A 17,797-nucleotide genomic window follows, 5' to 3' on the forward strand; every position below is an offset into this window, starting at 1 on the left:
CTGGAGTGTACCAACTAGACTAGGGGTGCACAACATTATATACTGGAGAGTTCTTGTTATGTATGCCACCTCGTGGTCCCTGTAATATGGTCTCTTCCATAATAATGTCATAATGCAAATATGTATACATTTCCAAAAATGTGAACAAAATAAACACAATAACTGTTTTATAATAGAAAATACAGTTTAATTTTAAATGTATAAAAACAGACAAGACTGGAGATATGTGGCATCATTACAATTACATTTCAGGCTAGAAGTTAGGCTACGTACCTTTTGTTAAAAACACAAGAATAAGCGATCATACAATGTGACAGTATTAGTTAATATTGTTAACTTACAGGGGAAAAAATAATAATGTGTATTACACATTGTTTGTATATTACAACATACAAAAGTCAGTCATCTTTACTCTGCTTTACATTGGATGACAGCAAGTAGCTGGCCTAGTTGAAACATTTAATGCCTGATTCACAAAGTATACATGTCATTGTATATCGCTGTTGTACATTACAATCATTTAAATCCAATGTACTCAGTGGCCATGACCTACTGTATTTTGATATTTGGGCAAATCATGTAACAAAACCACAAAAAAAAAAGATTTTGCAGTGGAATATATTTCTTGGCACACTGACTACTTGAAGTGAGTCTATTTACCTCAAGTAAATAGATCACCTGCCCTGTTCAGGTGTTTGTGACAGTGGGAGATACAGGTCATCCACACAGAGGGGATTACAAAGTGGGAGTACATACTGTGCAGAATTTCATTCCAGAGTTAAACATGGCTTTCATAATACTGATGTTAAAAAGTGGCACATGGCAAAATAACTAGCATTCAACAGTGTTTAAGTGAGATGGGTACTGTTTTCAAAAGAACAAGACTTAAGATTGCCTGGGTCAACACAATCATCGCACAACTTGCATGCACCATCGGTACTGTAACTCTTTGTTTTTGTGCATTTGTGTTGCATATAATAAGTGGTTACGAGATGGTCAACAAGCATTTCATATCGTCTCCTTCAATCCTGTGACACCGTGAGAACCTCAACACATACAGACAGACAGTGCAAGATAAAAAGGAATCAGGTCTGAACAGATGACCATTGTTCCTCTGTAGGGATTTACATGATATACACATTCTTCTTATTCTACACGTCATTAGTGCGCAGGAAGGGCTAAGGGGAATGCTGCTCGGTACAATGAGGACATTGAGGTTTGAAACCGGACCCTTCCAGATGCGAGGTGAACCCCCTAGCCATTACAATAACCTCCCCCGCCCTTTGAACAAAAAACCTCAATGGAATGTTTCAATTAGACATTTTCCCCACAGACAGACGCTATTATTATTTAGATTCATAGAGGTATGTTCCGTTCATGCCGTCTGTGATTACGTTTAAGGCAGCCTTTACAATGGCACACATGTGAAAACACATTATTATTTGGCAGGTTTGTTTTTTTTCTACCAGTGGTTTGTCCTAAAACAAGTCGTTTGTGATCGTTACGCATATTTGGGATTGGCCAAATCTGCATTAGCAATTTTAGCACTTGCGTGTCTACTGTCTCTGGTTCAGGGAAGAAGAGGAGGAGGAGGAGGAGGAGGAGGAGGAAGAAGAAGAGATGCATTCAAGCCAAGTCCACTTCACCAACAAAATACTTTTGTCATTTGTGGTGACTGTTGTTAAAATGTCTTTTAACCTCGTCAGCGAAGACAGTAAACTACTTTTACTTTCATTTTCACTTTCTGTACATCATATTTCTTTCTGTATCCGTGATCCTTGCTCACGGTTTCACTTGAATTTCTTCAGAAATCCAGCTCCAGCTCTTCCCCCCCCTCCTCCTCCGAGTGTGGGGGTTTCTCCTCCTCGTCCTCGGGCGGTTTCAACCGCTTGGCGACCAGCTTGAGGTTGGTCTCGTGGATGATGACCTGGGTCAGGTAGCGCTCCCGCTTGATCTGCTCCCTGACAGAGGTCGGCACGTCTGGGATCACGTAGGAGAGCACGAACTTGGTGAAGTAGACGATGTGCTGGAGGAGGAGGGAGGAGGAGGAGAAGGAGGAGGAGGAGGGAGGAGGAGGAGGAGGAGGAGGAGGAGGAGGAGGAAGAGATGTATTCAAGCCAAGTCCTTTTCACCACAAATTACAGTCTTTTAACCTTTTAAGTGATGACGGTAAACTACTTCACTTTCATTTTCACATTCTGTATATCATGTGTCTTTCTGTATCCATCTTATTCCATATTCTATTTATTTAACCAATGTGTGTATTGTAATAGATTAAATCTTTCAACTGCTGTCATTTGTTAATGATATTTATGTTTTTAAACTATATATATATATATATATATATATATATATATATACATATAAATACATTATGCATGTGTAGACTTCAAAAAGCATGCCTTTAAAAGCTTGTACATACCTCAACAACGATTATGAAAGCCATCTTGGCAGCGATCACATGCCAGTACTGCATATTGTACTCGTATTCTCTGGGATGGCCCGGGGGATTCCGGAAATCCCGATAGCTGAAAGGCAGGGATAAACATCTGTAAGTTTCCACCCACACAAAACCACAGAGAAAAACACAGACGACATCAGTTTTCAATGAAGCACATTCATTAAAAAAAAAAAAAAAGTTGAAATCGAAATAACAAGTATACTTCCATTTTCAATTCTTTAAACATATTTTGAAATGAACCCCAAAGTGGACTTTTATTTTGAAAAGGTGAATCTGTACCGGCAGGTGGAGGTGTTCTTGAACCAGTAGGGCGTGTTGCGGGGCCGGCTGCTGTTGGAGAAGTCGTCGATGTTGAAGATGGACAGCGTGTTGTTGATGTAGCCACTCATGGTGTGCTCGGCGTGGTCGCCGTAGGGGAGCACCGAGAAGGACCAGTAGTACACCAAGCGGGGGATCATATCAGAGCTGAAGGCAATGATCATAGCCTGGGGACGAGGGCAGAAAGGCAGAGTCAACACAACACAGAGTAAACAAAAACACAACAAAGGCTTTCTTTTTTTCAAAGTAGCGACAGAGTGAATGTACCTTTTTAGATACATGTCCTAACCAAACCGCTAGGACTTAGACATTCACCACGATGTTTGAATACGAATACAGATTTTTTTTTACAACAGTAAACTCTACCTGTGATTAAGGGCTATACAAATAAAGTTGAATTGAAATGAACAATTTAACATAAAACCAGCTCTCTCTCAGTATGGTTTGGAGCTGATAATGGATGAATCTGGGTAAAACCTTCAAATATAAACCTTAGAACTTTCAGTTAGATTTCTGTTATCTCACTATAACAACGCCACAGTACCTCTCTTTCTTTCTTCCAGAATTTCACACATGAAAATAATAACCCTAAAAACAAAACCCAATATCGGAACAAAGAGTCGATTCTAATCATGACATGGGTTGACTCCCGTCACATGACACACACTGGGGGGGGGGGGGGGGGGGTCAGTGAGTCACATGACCACGGGAGCCACTCACGTTGGTGGCCACGGCCAGGATGGCCACGCCCTGGAGGATGGGCTGCCAGGCGCCGATGTCCTGGGCCTTCTCCGGCACCATGCGCCGGAACTGCGTGGTGATCTTCCAGGCGTCCACGCGGATCTCAAACAGGTTGTTGACCAGCGCCAGCACCGGCGCCAGGGGGAAGGAGGCCACGAACAGGGTGACGAAGCCGAACTGGATCACTGGAGCGGAGCACAAAACGTGAGGCGTGAAGTACAGAAAGATGTACACTTTTAAATCCTCACGTCTCTCATCAAACAAAGACATACAAATAAGAATAAGATTGAAGAATATGATTGAACTGCAGCTATATATGTGCATAACCTAAGTTAGTACCTAAGTAATGCATTAAATACGCAATAAGTGTACCCAAATCAACTAAAATATAATAAAATAATATAATAAACTAATATACAATCCATACTTTTGTGACTTGAGCTAATGTATGTGGTAGGTCAACATGCAAGATGTCAATGTGCTGGGTATTAATAAATACAAAACAAACACCAAGGAATAGTAGTCTGTTTCTTTACTCCACAGGATCTTCCAGATAGACGGTAGATTGTGGAATTCCTAGACTCAGTCCAGGAATTCTTTAAATACCTGCCTTGTACAATGTGTTGCCTAACGTAAACACACAGGCTTAAACATGCATGGGCTATGCCTCGGAGACACTCACACACACATTGTGCAGTACATGCGTCATGCGTCATGGGACGTCATCAGTTTCCGATCTGATTGGTAGGTTCAGACAGAAGAACATCGAACGCTTCAATTAAGAAATGAAAAAAAGAATGTAACGAAGAAATAAAAAACCCAAAAAATGAAATAGAAAAATGTAAGAAAAAAATATATACAAAAAAAAAAGAAATTAGGAACTCAAAATTAAGACATGAAGAGATAAAGAAATGAAAAAAATAAAGAAACGAAAAAAATAAAGAACCACCAACAAATAAATATTGGAAATCAATGGAATAACCGGCAGCTAAGCCAAACGCCGGGTGCCTACCCATCTCCAGGTATTCGTAGAACAGCCCCAGCTTGCCGATGGGCAGCAGCTGGTAGTCCTGCTCCCATCGGGGGATCACCTTCTCCGAGCCGGCCCGCGTACAGTGGCGGAAGATCAGGTTCTTCACCCACCTGCAGCACCGGGGGGCCACGCAGTTACGGGGTTACACTCCCAGGTTCGAGTCCCCAGGCTCCTAAGGTCCCTAACCCCCTACCTGCTCCTTAATGACATGGGTTTGAATTCAGGGGAAGTTGCATTGAATGAACGCATCTACTGAATGACTAAATAGTAAATGCTTGTTATCTGCAGCTGTGGTTTAGTTTCAGTTCTACTGGTAGTACAAATCAACAATGGTGTTGATTCTTACTCCCAGTATTATTATTTTTTTTTAATCAAAGCACTTTGTTTACTCGATGGCTGTCTGTTGGTTTAATTATGCTGCTATGCCTCTGGGCATTGTATTTTTTTATGCATCTCTAAATAGTTGAAATATGTTTACACGTCACTCCTTGTAGTTCTAGACACACAGGGCTGAAAAACATGGAAGGCCTCTGGGTTATGTCTTTGGACTTTGGGGGAATGGAACACAGTCCCCTTCCGCCACTGCATTATCTTGCCCCTTTAATAATGATATAAAGGGGCAAGATAATATTGATAATAATATGGATGTATATTCATGAGATGTTCATGGTGAATAATGGGTGTAATTCTTCACGTACGGGAGCAGGACCTCCTGGATGTTGTTCCAGATGGCTTTGCCCCCCATGATGACGGTGAGCTGGGTGGTCAACTCCATCAGACACCCGCCCGGGTCGCACTACGGCAACCACAAAGAGTCAAAGTTCAGAACTCAGAGGGAGTGAACCAGTGAATCAGATGAACACATAAGGTGAATAGATAACATGAACATATATGATGACTGTATGAGCATCAATTAGATTAACTAGTTAGATACTTCATTGATTCATGGTTACACAGACTTTACAGAAAGCCCAACAAGATTATTAAAAAACGTGACACTGTAAAGTGCATAAATATTTTCGTCCACCAGGGAAGGCCATGTCTTAGATTACAGTTAGAACTGATTTATGTGTTATTTTTTAGCCCTAGAGGCAACATTACACAATCAAAGGGAATATTTTCACCTTGTTAGCTCATTCCCAATTGGATTATTTCCCAATCCAATTCTAACAAATGTATCTTCCCCTTCCCTCTGTACTGTAGCATAAACATGTCAGAGCGTGCAGGCTTCACTGTTTCCCTCCCACTCATATACAGGTAAGCCTGCATCAGTCTAGCACCGTGTTTTGCAACCTGTGGGTACTGCAGGTGTGGGATTGTGTTCTTGAAATAGACACATTTACAATAAGACAAAAAGTTTTCCATTGTAATGTTTTCCATTGATGATTTGTGATAAGTTGTGTTTTCTAAATAGACACACTGGGAGCATAATTAGAATTGCTGAATTATTCTTTCCACTGTTTGCCACCTTGGCCATCTTGCAGTAATAATTGTATATAAAACAAACGTGTGGTTAAGACGCAGCTGGCTAGCAAAGTGAGACCAGAGAGATGAAATCCCAATCCTGCTACAATTACTCCCACCCTAATATCCTGTTTCCTCTCCCGATAGGGAGAGGAAACACCCCTGTCTTTCATCACACCCCTGTCTTTAATCTGAAGCATTTTGAAAAGAGTTGAAATAAAGTTTCGAGAATGAAGTCCCAACTTAGTCACCTCCTCGTTGCGGTACTTTCCCAGCAGGTACACCGGCTCTTTGGGGTAGCCTACGACTTTGCCCTTAGCGAAGGCGATGTAGAAGCAGGAGGAGTAATAGTTGACAAACTGAAAGAGGAACATCTTGAGGGTGAGGCTGTTCTCATACTCCGTCTTGGTGCGAGGAAGCTCTGTTGGGGGGGCGAAGAGAGAGAAGAGAGAGAGGGATAGTGTACTAGCAAACCACTAGAACTCAAATAACTCTGGGCTTAAATAGTATGAAACTACTACTTGTAGAATGTTGGTGTATTTTAGTGTCTCTCTATCTTCACATTTCTTAAGTCTATGAACAGGCCAGTGCCTTTCCTACTGATACTAGGGGTTATTTCCAACATTCTTCCATTTGTTATGTCCCAACGAGGATGAACCAACCCGGTCGTCTGGGGCATAGCCAGGGCCATATACCTTATCAAGGGAGAGACTGCTTCTGTTCTTTTGTTATTCACATTTTCTTCATAATAATACTCGCCCCAAACCTTTTGGTTCGGTGAGAAGAGGGATCGACAGCCAAGGAGCACGTCAGAGGACTGCTCCTCCACCCACCTACACTATAGATTATTCAACCTAAGTCTGTATCTTGCTGTATAACATCCTGGAATAAACCATCTATTTGACTCTCTGATCCAACCTGTCAAGCTTCCTTGACAGGCACGTTCACACAACGCAAGGGGTTTAGGGACCCGTTACGTCCTTGCGGACCCTCCTTGCGTCCACCGCGAGGGCCTGACGTGCGCCTCCCAAAAATTGTAACCTTCAGTCGAGGCGACGCAGCAGCAAGGGCTTGTGATTGGTCCGCTCACTAAAACCCGACGCAGAACCAAAACAGGTTCACGACTGCGTTGAAGCGTCTGCGTGGTCATTGCGTTGCGTGAACGTGGGACCATAATCAGCCCTTAAGGAACAGTTAGAGGGGGGGGGGGGGGTCACTCAACTCCCCAAGGACGCCTCCAGGGCGAGGGCCGCGTCCGTCGAGGGGGATTGAACCCGGAACCTGTTGTACAACACGCCGCCGCCTACTCACCGAAGTCTGTGATCCAGATGGCCACACGCTCATACAGGATGTTGAGGGTCATGATGACCACGAAGCTGATGATGGAGGCGGTGACGGAGGTGGCCATCTGGGGTGTGACGTACTCCTTGAAGGGCTCCAGCTCCTTTAGGTCCTGGGCCCGCAGCTTGGCGGAGAAGGCGAAGAACACGGCCAGGCGGTACACGATGATGGCCACCACCGACGCCAGGATCAACAGGATCTGGTGAGGACAGGATATACCGATGATACACACTGTATATTAAAAAAAGTATATATATAAGTTAAAAGAAGTATACATATACACACACACACACACACACACACACACTAACACACACACACACACACACACACACACACACACACACACACACACACACACACACACACACACGAGTGTAACTAATATAATTAGATGAGCTGCATCGGAGAAAGACACTTATGATAGTATTTTTTGTTTCACATACAATATCATAGACGTTGTAATAATAACATAAAAATATCTAATATTATAAAATAATAAAATGAATAAAAATTTTATTTTTTGTTTAATATATAAGCCAGATAAATAATAAACACTTTTATCCAAAGCATCTTACAACACTGTGAAATAACATTCAAGTCTTGGCCTGGCCAGCCGGCCCCAGTAATACCTCATAATAATAATAATAACCAATCAATAAGGCTTTTACCCAGAAGAGGACCGTCCCGATTCCCAAGGACAACCGGATGCACCGTCCACACGCCGTGTACGGCACCATCTCTTTGGCCTGCAGCAGAACGAGACCAAACCATAGCATCACTCCCTACCTTACCATCAAAACACAGTCTGTATGAAGGCCAGGACACGCACTCGGTGGCACACAGTGGTCTTTTTACATTCACTGTTTTTATAACTGAATATATTGAATACATTTTAAAATGTAAAATATTATCTCGGCTCTTATTATTTCGTTTTATCGGGACTGTTAATTCAAATGCCATGAATGACTTCTGCTTGTAAATGTGACGATACAACTTGATAAAATAGTTCAGTCAATCAATCAATCAATCAATCAATCGATCAATGGTTCAAATGACGGCCGGGACTACAGAGACGGCTGCCAGGGTCAGGGCTACACCAGGGCTCATACCCTGGTGATGGGGTTGATCCTCTCGTGGGAACACTTGGCCTCGTACTCGGGCCGCGGCTGTTCCTCCTGCTCCAGGAACTCCACCGTGTCCCACTCGTACTCCAGCTCCGCCTGGTACCGCTTCCAGAACTCCAGGAACACAGTCACTAGGAGGAGGAGGAGGAGGAGGAGGAGGAGGAGGAGGAGGAGGAGGAGGGGGAGGAGGAGGAGGAGGAGGAGGAGGAGGAGAAGAAGAAGAAGAAGAAGAAGAAGAAGAAGAAGAAGAAGAAGAAGAAGAAGAAATATATATTTTTTGTTTTCATGATACAAATATCATAGTAAGTTATCATCCATTTTGTTTTTATAGTATAACGTGTTCTTGCAAGGTTAACGTCAATACGTTTATTGCTTATTCCAAAATTTACAGCATTTTTGCATTTCTGCAAAGGAGGATTGAGTAAAACATTAAAACAAAACTCACCCCAGACTGACATGAAGACGGCAAACACCAGCGTGCCAAAGTTATCGAATATACAAAGTTTCTAAGAAAAATGAAAGGAAACCACAACACATATGAAACCACACAACACACAGATATGTCATAGTGAAAGAGCTGCACAAAGAAAGAAAAGGTCAACGTACTTTGGATGATTCACAGGTGCTGTTGAGCCTCCAGTAGGTGCACTCGCGGTCACACTGCGGACACATCACTATAGCGCCCCCTATGGTGGGGTCACACACCTCCTTGCTGTGAGATCGGCCCAACAGGAGACAAGAGGTTAGACATGCTCATTTACCTATTTTAAAAAGTAACAGCAGAACACACTGGGATCAGAGACTGGAAAAGCATGAATACTAATGCAATTTTGCAAGATTTAAGACTTGCCCCAACTCTGACAGCTTTTAAAACAAGACTGAAGACTTTTATGTTTGCTTTAGCTTTCTGCTAAATCTTAAATCTACAATGCTTCTATTTTTTTATTTTATTAGTAACTTTGCCTTTATTTTCTCACTTTCTAAAATGCATTTTTTATTTTTTTATTTTATTATTTTCTATAAGAGAGAAAGACAGATAGAAAGAAAACAAATGAGCAAACAAACGAAAGACAAACAACCAGACCAGAATAGGACACACAGTGCCCCGTAGCCGTACCTCCAGGTGCTGGTCTCCTGGGTGTGGTAGCCGTATATGAAGCAGCCCAGACCCACGGCAGCAGCCAGCGCCAGCATCAAGGTGTAGAAACCCAGCCAGGCAAAATAAATACCAATCTTCTCGCCGTAATATTTTCTGTGGACGACAACAATATAATTGTACTAATAATTGTTCAAAAGATTTCACATATAGTTGTTTTCTATACATACCATATCATACAGTACCATACAGCACTATACCAAATAAAACACTGCATCCTAACATAGCATACCACACTACACCCCTTCACACAACACCATAGGCTCACAACCCCATAAATACCTGATCAGGTCGAGCGGTTGCATTTTGTAGAAGCTCTTGGGATGGGCCCATTCTTCATAGAGCAGCAGCCTCTCGTTGGGGCTGCCCGGTTCTTTAGACCTGACGTTGAACCTGCACTGAGAAGAGAGCACAGGAAACAGGTAAGAGAGTTTGCAGTATGTTTAAACAAACAGCCATTTTTTTTTTTAGGATTGGTACAGCAACAGAGCGATATGGACAAGTGTGTTTGCATCAGGTGTAATGTTAGAACATTATTGGGGTGGGGTTTTTGGGGTCCGAATAAGTACAAAATAAACGTGTATTTTGGAGTAAAAAAGTATATCTAATAGTAAAGATTAGTGCATACATCAATAAATAATATAATAACTAATAATTCAAAAATTATCTCACAAACAATAATAACACCAAAAATATAGAATATAGAAAATATACACAAAAAAGAATGTATTCTATAATAAATAAATAAATAATAATTAATAACACAATAATAATTTCAGACTCACATCGTGGAGAGGGTAGGCTGCCTTGTAGACTCCGCTGTCCAGTAGCTTAGTGATGCCGAACTTCTTGATGCTGCCTCTGATTTCATACGGCGCCCGGTTCAGAATGTAGTACGCCTGTAAAACACAGTAAAAAGGTTTTATAATATATATAGGGCTGGAAAAGGGGCAGGAAAAGGTTAATTTTTTAATGTTTTTTTTTGTTTAACGTTGATAAGCATCAGTGCAGTTAGCATCGGTAAAGATAGCATATATATTAAATAGCATAAGAGAATATTTTCATGGTTAATAAGTGCCACTCATCCAAATGCAAAAGATTATTAAGTTAATTGTACTTAAAAATATTAATATATATATATATATATATATATATATATTTATAAAAAAATATAAAAAAAGTATAGTATATATATATATATATATATATATATACATACACTATAATATACTATATATATACTATATATATACTATATATACTATAAAATGTCCCTTCAACAGATTTCCACCAATTAATACTATCCACCAGCGCTACAAATTTTTTGGGAACGCGCTCCACGACGGCCTGGAGGGCCAGGCCGCCGTGGAGCGTCGGGCGTCAAACCCCGACAGCCAGCCACAACCCGATCAACCGGACGCATCACGGGGGGGCAAATCCACTCGCCATGCGGCTCCTCATGGAGGGCGTGAAGAAGGTGTCCTGGTCCTTGACATGGAAGTACTCCAGGCGGTCCTTCTCGAAGGACGCCGTGAAGAACTCGGCCTCCGTGCTGATCATGTCCTCGCTGGGGTAGAAGTGCTTGGTGACGCAGGAGAAGAATCGCCACGGCGACGGGCGCGACGCCAGGTCGTTGGGCTGGATGGGCAGCTTGATGTGCAGCACCTCCGCGTACGTGCACAGCACGTCCCACGGCATGTGCACCTTCACGAACATCAGCTTGTCGTCCAACACCTGGGAGGGAATTCATTCATTCATTCATTCATTCATTCATCAGGCACCCCGACGCTAAGCACTATTTTTTTTTTTTTTTAAGTGCAAGGACGTACAATATCGTTAAGTGCATAAATGAAGTGCGTATAAGATGTTCCTTTTCTAGTGTGTGCTCGTATGTGTGAGTGTGTCGGTATATATATATATATATATCGATCATGTTAACATAAAAATGATCCACAAGGGATCAGGCGAAGGCATCGCAGTTCATTGCCTTGTAAATAACCATAATCTAAATCCATCTAACCGATATTCATTACGTCAATAACCCCCGATGATGTATGTAAGCCCCGGCCGTATGTAGAGACTCAGACTGCAGAAATGCAGCGGTTTCCTTTCAACATGCTCTAGACAGATCGAGATGTGTACTCCCTCAACGCCGACTTTGCGTCGGACGTCCTCCACTTACTGATCGGGTGGCCTCCAGCTCCATACCCATCTTCATCAGACTGGCCTCCAGATACTCCCGCCGTCGCTATGGGAACGGAGGAACAGGAAATGGAATTCGATTAGTTTGTTGACAAGGAAGCCCATCACTGCGCTGTGGGGCTGTACAGTAATAGTTTGATGATGTTCTGGGCAGTTTGGCAGTACTCCGAATTTGCAGGCTGACGTCCTTTCGAGGAGGACTGTGGTTGCAGTTATTTTCAAAGTGACTTTTTTTAGGTCACTTTTAATGATTTTTCATCATTCCAATATAATTTTCGCTACTTCGCTACTCTACATTGAACTACTTTGTTACACAGGCGGAGACTGTCAAATACCAAAAAGAACTGAATTGCTACCAAGGGATTATTCTAAAAACATTTTAACAGCCGATTGAGCCATGAATGTTGCTCAACAACTACAACACAAGGCTAGACAATACTCAGTTATTATGATCCTTCTACCATCAGTAGACAGAGAACCACAGTACAAGAGGAGGGGCTGGAGAGTGTTGTGGCTAGGGTGTGACTCCCCACCAGAATGTTCTGGCTTTGATCTCCCAATGTCTGAAGTCTACCTGTAGCCATTCTTCAGCAATAGTCCTAACCACCTAGCTACTCCTCGTTGATTTAAATATATACTGAACGACACTTTGGATAAAAGCATCTGATGAATAAATAAATAGTAAATAATTTAATAGTACTGCATTGGGATTCAGCCTGCTTAATTATGTATGAGCAGTGTGTTAATATTTCCGGGAACATACTTTTGTTGCAATATATATCAAATATTTAACATGATCATGGTCAACATTAACTTAAATATGAAGAATTGCACTACACAAACAATTCATTATCCATTCATGAGAATGATATAGAGTTGTCCATACAGCAAAACAAACGGCATTGATTGCAACTGATTTTGTTGAATCTTTCCCTTCAAAGTCATTAACGCACCGACAATTAGAGCATGGTGAAATAATTATACAGTTGATTCAGCTACAGTGTACTTATTATTAATTACTAGCTAATTTCATACAAATCTTTCTTGGCTGAAGTAACTGACGCAGAATAATATTGTTGACTCGGTTGGTTTTAACATGGCCCACAGGCAGTCAGAAGTCTCTAGAGTCTAAAGTCTGATTTGCAAACCCCATAGTGGTGAAATACTGTAGCTCAATCCAGTTAGTGGCTCCACACTACAATATGTCTGACAGATACACAGATATTCCAATACATTCCCCTTTTCTCTTCTATTGCAGGACCACATAACTGACATTTTCCATTTTACATAAACTAAACCAACCAGATTTCAGGTTCAGATTCAGATTCAGAATAATTTACTTATCCCTGGGGATTTGTTTCTGTGTAAAGCTGCAAGCCTACACACCTGGCTCTGTGGACACACACACACACACACACACACACACACACACACACACACACACACACACACACACACACACACACACACACACACACACACACACACACACACACACACACACACCATTTGTGGTGGATTGTGGCTCTAACTCGAATCTGAAAAGTGGCAGGCAGACCAGTTCTCTTTTTCACAAGTTTAGTCAAGGGTATAATCAACTGTGTTCAGGGTATAAGAGTCAATTCAGTTACGGAAGTCAAATATCGTAGAGCAGGCTTAGAGCACCCTTCAAAAAGGTACAATGATTAATGCTTGTTTTAAATTGGTAAAATAATTCAAATACATTTACTCAGATAAAAACTGTGAATTCAAATGAATGTCAAGCTAGGCCTAAATATGTTTTCCTCAGCGGTTCATCATGGTCGGGACAAATGTTCATACAATAGCAGGTTCAAGTAAAGATATGTCTCTCTATAAAGTTAATTCAGATACCATTCTTTCACAGTGACTCACTCCCTTGACAAATACTCAAAAGTAAATATTACTGTTTCAGGAAAAGCCGTCACTGTGTGTGTAACACGAAGGACACAATATACTTTGTTTAAACATATACAGTACATTAAGTCAATCCAATATTGACTATTGTTAATGTCCATATCCAACTTTTCTACTATGTTGCACATAGCCTAAAACAATGTCAAACATTAACGTCTGATGAAGAACTTGGTACTGTTTAACCAATTCATGATCCTTTCATGAGAACACAACAGAATTTGTGCAGCATATATGCTGAATATGTTACTCTTTTTGAATAACCACATAACAACAAAGAGCAAAACATGCCTTTCCACAACTTCCTCATACTAAGAAATCACTACATTTACTACATTCATCATATTTATTTCAGGCTTTAATCTACATGCTCATCCAGCATTCGATAAAACCATTAGAATTTTCCATTTCCTGTTTGTGGATGGGTAACTCTGTCTTTATCCTACTGTGTTAGCGAATCACTGACTCCTATTATCGTGTCCGTCTTTGAACATGTCCGTCTTTGAACTGATTTCTTTAAAGGTACCGTACACGTTTATTATTACAACTTCAATTTAAGTCTTTGCCAGAAGCTTTTATCCCAGAGCACATGACCCGTCGTCACCACGAAGCACCACGTGTGAAAACGAAAAGCGCGGGGGGGAAAAAAAACGGTTTAGTGTGACTCACCTTCTTGCGCTGGGACGCGTGCCTCTTGTCGTAGTCCTTCTTGTCCTCGTCCTCGTAGACCAGGACGAAGTCGATGCGCCGCACGCCGTCGTTGAAGAACAGCGAGTCGTGCTTCCCGTTGAAGTCGGCCTGCGGGGAGAAGCAAGGGGCGCTAGAAGAGAGCTCCACAACGCGGTACTCAAACAGCTCTTCCTCCATCAGGTCATACATGACGTCCCGTCGAAGGGGAGATCGGCGGCGATCTCTGAAGAGACCACGCTCCTACCGCTGAGCTGACACTTATGAGATATGTCCCCCTCTTTAGTGCCACGGTATTCGCCCGTTAAATACACACAGCACAAGGGCTGAGCGAGTCAACAGAGCATCACCAACCCCTGCACTCTTTATGATGGGCGGGGTGGATTGCAAAATGACGAAGGCTTATTTGGCTTTGGGGAGTGATGCATGTTGTCCTCACCTGCTCTGCCCGGGCCATGGACGCACCGTCTCGTATGGTCTCATATGTCGGGAGGAACTCCTGCGGGTACACTGAAAGAAGAAGAAGAAGAAGAGAAGATCCGTGTTTTTTGGGATGATGAGGAACAAACTAACAATGTGCCCGAGCAAAAGAAACATAAATCAATATTGTTGTTATAATAGTAATACCATTTTCTCGTTTTGTCGTTTAGGGTTGTCTAAGGCCACGAACCGTGAAACCAAATACATGTTAACAGGCATTCTGCTCAAGGTTGCCTATAGAAAGGCTGTTGACATCAGGGATCAAACCCAGTACCTTTAGTAACTACCAAGCCACTATACTGTCCTAACCCCAATAAACAATTTGATAGAATACACCCCAGTATAGCTGCAGGCCTACTTTTTGTCCTGTATGACATGTATCTGAATTCACTCTAGGTCATTAGATAAAAGCGGCATCTTAATGACTAAAAGTTAAAATGAGCAGCTATAATTAAATGGGTGACATCTACCATAAGAGCACACACTTTGCACAAACATTACAAAACAAAGTAAAATTGTCCAGTCAATTTTGTATGTTCAGCCCTTAATCACAGTAACAGTGACTGCAAGGGATTCACACACCATATTTAACACACCCAACGAAATCTCAAGGGATGGTTAGAAGTGCAATGGGGGCCATAATGGAAAGACATAATGGTGGCATTGCAAGCTAAACCATTTGACCTGCTTCTGACCAAACCTGGTTTTCACGTTAGCAATCAGCAATACAAGCGGAATGCCACAAACCTCAGGCTCTGAGGTTTGAGTCTCATTTAATAACTCAATAACATGGGGGAGGGCATTTTGTGGCGATTATGTGACTCATTTCCGTTCATCTTTTACCAACTAAAGCAAGCTAACGCTCTCTCACACACACACACACACACACACACACACACACACACACACACACACACACACACACACACACACACACACACAATTTTTTTCCCCTTCATGAACTCACCACTCCTTTATTCATTACCCTGACTGACTTAACAATGCCAAAGCAACACTTACAAACCCAGTACACAACTTTATTAACAACCCTCTAGGGGCGGGGTATGGAATGCACTTGTAACAAACGTCACATTATGTGCCAAAACAAGATTCAGTGCATGTGGAAAATCCTGTTCTATATGGTGACCACAATGAGATACTGAACTAATCAACCGCAGATGTTGTTGTTTTTGTTTTTCCAAAATAAAAGCTGTCCCATAGTAACACACTGTCACAGGGATCGTGATGTTCACTGCTTGAGTCTTCACAGAAATCCCCTGACTTGAAGTCATCGAATTGCAGAAGAAAGAACTATTTTCCACCCGACGACAGTTGTTCGGTGGGTGTGTCTGTTCACACATGTCATAATGGAGAATGCGGACTTACATCTCACTGAATGAATAGATTCAAAGAACTTTCCCTGTTGACTTGAAATTACAGGGAAGGGAATGATGGGGTTGATTAATGGTGGATGGTTGGTACAAGGCCTAGTTTTGGGCAAGAGAGTGTAGTGGTTATGGCTAATTTTACTCCCAGCTGAAAGGTACTACAAACAGCCCACCTGAAGCCATCCTTGCCTTAGGGGGCGTCCCCTGCCCCATGACGATCTGTCTAAATGTACATGCTTTGGATAAAACTGTCTAAATGAATGCTGCACTTCACTTTTGATCATCTACCAAACAAATGCCATCTTTGTTGGACCAGGGCGATATAGAACTCAATATACATAAATGTAAATACTTTGGGCTATGTATAAAAACGCACCTCTCTAAAACAGCAACAGCAAGAGCAGTCAAGCTTGTTTTTAATTGAATACACTTCATGTGTGGGTCCTGCCGCATGGAAAGTCAGTACCACACTACCCCATGGACAGTACCACGTCTCCCCATGGACGGACAGTACCACACCGTCACCTTCCCATGGACAGTCTGCCTATAGACAGACAGCACCACACCTCCCCATGGACGGACAGTACCACACCTCCCCATGGACAGTACCACACTGGCGGTGGACGCGCATCGCCAGTCGGACCCTAACCTCGCCCTGCGCGCTTGTCTGGAGAGATAACCGTAAAGCTCACCGATGTCTTCGTCTATCATCCCCAACTCCGCCTCTTCCTCCAAAAAATCCAACGTTTCGTCCATCTCAAGTATGGCGTTATCGTTCATCTTGGAAGTCTACGGTGGAGGTTTGCTCCTACAATACTTTCAACAAAGAGTCAGATGAGGTCAGAAAGTGAATGAAAGGGGTCCATCACAAATCCATCCTCTTTTTTCCTCTCAGTCTCCGACCCGAAATAGTGTAGTGAAGTTTTGACACAACAGAGACGGGTGGGGTCGGGGTATGGGGAGGGTTTAAAGTCGGGCAGACGGATCAGACAGCTCGGTCTTGGTCCGCCCCTTCTTGCAGCGGTGATTCACTTAAGTTTCATTTTCAAAAGGGACACGCTCTCTAGAATCAACCGTGGCTGGTATCCCTACCACTTTTCACTTTACTACAGCTCATTACTTATTACCACTGTCTTAGTTTTTCTTGTCGTTACTTATTTTTACTTTTTTTTTTTTTTTTTTTTTTTTTACATATTTAAAATTGTACTTATCTTCATCTTGTATTGTTGCGGCTATGTGGCTGTTGAACCAAGCCTCAGTGTAGCCTACTTCTGATTATCTCTGTGTTGGTCAATGTACGTCATAGTGAAAACTGATAAAGTGCAAGAATGAAAACAGACTAAACATAATGAAATACAGTAGACCAAAACGTACAATAGAATAAAACAAAATATAAAATAAACAGATAAATTTTTCATTGACAGTATCTGTTTAATTGCAATCTACTCAATACCTTATTTTATTATC

At 42.0% G+C, this 17,797-nt stretch overlaps 1 protein-coding gene across 1 annotated transcript; it reads right to left on the reverse strand.

Annotated features, from left to right (window-relative positions):
• Nucleotides 1–181: 181 nt before the first annotated feature.
• On the reverse strand, nt 182–17,457 carry ano6 (anoctamin 6). Its single transcript, XM_084482987.1, has 20 exons — nt 17,023–17,457; nt 14,902–14,972; nt 14,445–14,573; nt 11,824–11,889; nt 11,088–11,375; nt 10,427–10,540; nt 9,924–10,039; nt 9,603–9,737; nt 9,092–9,197; nt 8,931–8,991; nt 8,471–8,616; nt 8,030–8,107; nt 7,329–7,557; nt 6,269–6,438; nt 5,252–5,349; nt 4,533–4,663; nt 3,500–3,705; nt 2,741–2,946; nt 2,423–2,528; nt 182–2,026 (listed from the first exon to the last, which is right to left on the reverse strand). The coding sequence occupies exons 1-20, from the start codon at nt 17,108–17,110 to the stop codon at nt 1,805–1,807; spliced, it is 2,766 nt and encodes a 921-aa protein (XP_084339113.1). The 5' UTR covers nt 17,111–17,457; the 3' UTR covers nt 182–1,804.
• Between the last annotated feature and the right edge of the window lie 340 nt (nt 17,458–17,797).

Source organism: Micromesistius poutassou (assembly GCF_964030765.1).
Source record: "Micromesistius poutassou genome assembly, chromosome: 18".
Classification (NCBI taxonomy): domain Eukaryota; kingdom Metazoa; phylum Chordata; class Actinopteri; order Gadiformes; family Gadidae; genus Micromesistius; species Micromesistius poutassou.